This window comes from Neolamprologus multifasciatus, chromosome 1 (assembly GCF_963576455.1).
Source record: "Neolamprologus multifasciatus chromosome 1, fNeoMul1.2, whole genome shotgun sequence".
Classification (NCBI taxonomy): domain Eukaryota; kingdom Metazoa; phylum Chordata; class Actinopteri; order Cichliformes; family Cichlidae; genus Neolamprologus; species Neolamprologus multifasciatus.
The window spans coordinates 10,508,406-10,510,041 of NC_140439.1; the positions used below are offsets into that span (position 1 = coordinate 10,508,406).

The 1,636-nt window shown below is 44.9% G+C and overlaps 1 protein-coding gene across 1 annotated transcript; it reads left to right on the top strand.

Annotated features, from left to right (window-relative positions):
- Positions 1-461: 461 nt before the first annotated feature.
- Positions 462-1,257, top strand: LOC146525333 (general transcription factor II-I repeat domain-containing protein 2-like). Its single transcript, XM_085161113.1, has 2 exons — positions 462-1,097; positions 1,249-1,257. The coding sequence occupies exons 1-2, from the start codon at positions 462-464 to the stop codon at positions 1,255-1,257; spliced, it is 645 nt and encodes a 214-aa protein (XP_085017239.1).
- The last annotated feature ends 379 nt before the right edge of the window (positions 1,258-1,636 follow it).

Below are 1,636 nucleotides of genomic sequence, written 5' to 3' on the forward strand. Positions count from 1 at the left end.
CAATTGTGTCCATTGGATGGCGCAATAGCAATTGTGAGCTACTTTGTTTTGGCCGCAAAATTTAAACCTGATGTGCTTTGGCACCCTAATGCCCCAATATGTCTCTGTCAAAAAAGAGAAAAGTGGATGCAGAGTGTTCCAAGAAAAATGGTCATCCTCCTATTTATTCACGGAAGTGAATGGGAAAGCTGCATGTTTGGTCTGTTCCCAGCATGTTGCAGTGCTGAAAGAATATAACCTCCGTCGTGAGTCTTCATGCCGACAAATATGACAACTTTCAAGGACAGCAGAGAAGAGAGAAGGTGAATGAACTGTTGGCAGGTCTGAAGAAACAGCAGTCTGTGTTTACTCACAGCCGAGACATCAGTGATGCTGCAGTGAAAGCTAGCTACATCATTGCTAACGAAATTGCACTAGCTTCAAAACCATTTAGTGAAGGTGAATTTGTAAAAACATGCATGATGAAGGCATCGGAGATTGTGTGCCCTGAAAAGCGCCAGGCCTTTGCAAATATCAGCCTGACAAGAAACACAGTTACCAACAGGATTTCTGATCTTTCAGCGGATTTGGACAGCCAGTTGAAGCAAAAAGTAAAGTCATTTATTGTGTTTTCAGTTGCAATTGATGAAGGCACGGACATTACAGATGTTGCACAACTGGCAATTTTCATCCGCGGAGTTGATGACACATTGACCGTCACCGAGGAGTTCGTGGAGTTGGTACCGATGACCGATACAACGACCGCAGCTGATATTTTCACTGCACTCGTCGGCGCGCTGGACAGGGTCGGAGTGGACTGGTCCCGCGCTGTCAGCCTGGCTACAGATGGTGCGCCCTCAATGATCGGGAAGAAAGCAGGCGTTGTAAAAAAGTTCAGAGATAAAGTGCAATCTGCAAATGGAGGACGTGATTTTTGGACTTTTCACTGTATTTTGCACCAAGAGGCTTTGTGTTGCAAGTCACTGAAAATGGATAACGTCATGAAGGTGGTCATCCAAACTGTTAATTTCATCCGATCCAGAAGCCTCAATCACCGTCAGTTTGACAGTCTTCTCAGAGAGAAAGACCACATCTATGGCCTGCCATACCACACTGAGGTAAGATGGTTGAGCCGAGGTGCTATGCTGAGGCGTTTCTTTGATTTACGAGAAGAAATTGAACAGTTTATGGAAGAAAAGGGCAAACCAGTGTTAGAATTTCATTCCGCAGAATGGATGCAGGACCTTGCATTTATGGTGGATGTTACAGAGCACCTGAATAACCTGAACAAACAGCTGCAAGGACTCAACAAAGTTGTCACGCAGTATTATGACAGCATACGTTCTTTCAAGTTGAAGCTGTTATTGTGGGAGACGCAGCTCGTCTCCCACAATCGTTGGTGGTGATGCGGCTCACTTCCCCTGTCTGAAAAATGTGTGCACGATCCAAAGTGTGGCAGATATGAAGCGGTTTAAAGATAAAATAACGGGACTGTTACTAGAGTTTGAGCAACGATTTCAGATTTTTGGTGAACTGGAGAAAGACTTCAAAGTTTTTTGCTCGCCGTTCACCGTGAATCCTTTGATCTGCCCGTCAGGATCCAACTTGAAATAATAGACTTGCAGTGTGACTCGGATTTGAAGGGCAAATTTGCCGC

Excerpts from the sequence above, each read along its gene's own strand:
- LOC146525333 (XM_085161113.1), top strand. The coding sequence starts at position 462 with ATGAAGGCATCGGAGATTGTGTGCCCTGAAAAGCGCCAGGCCTTTGCA.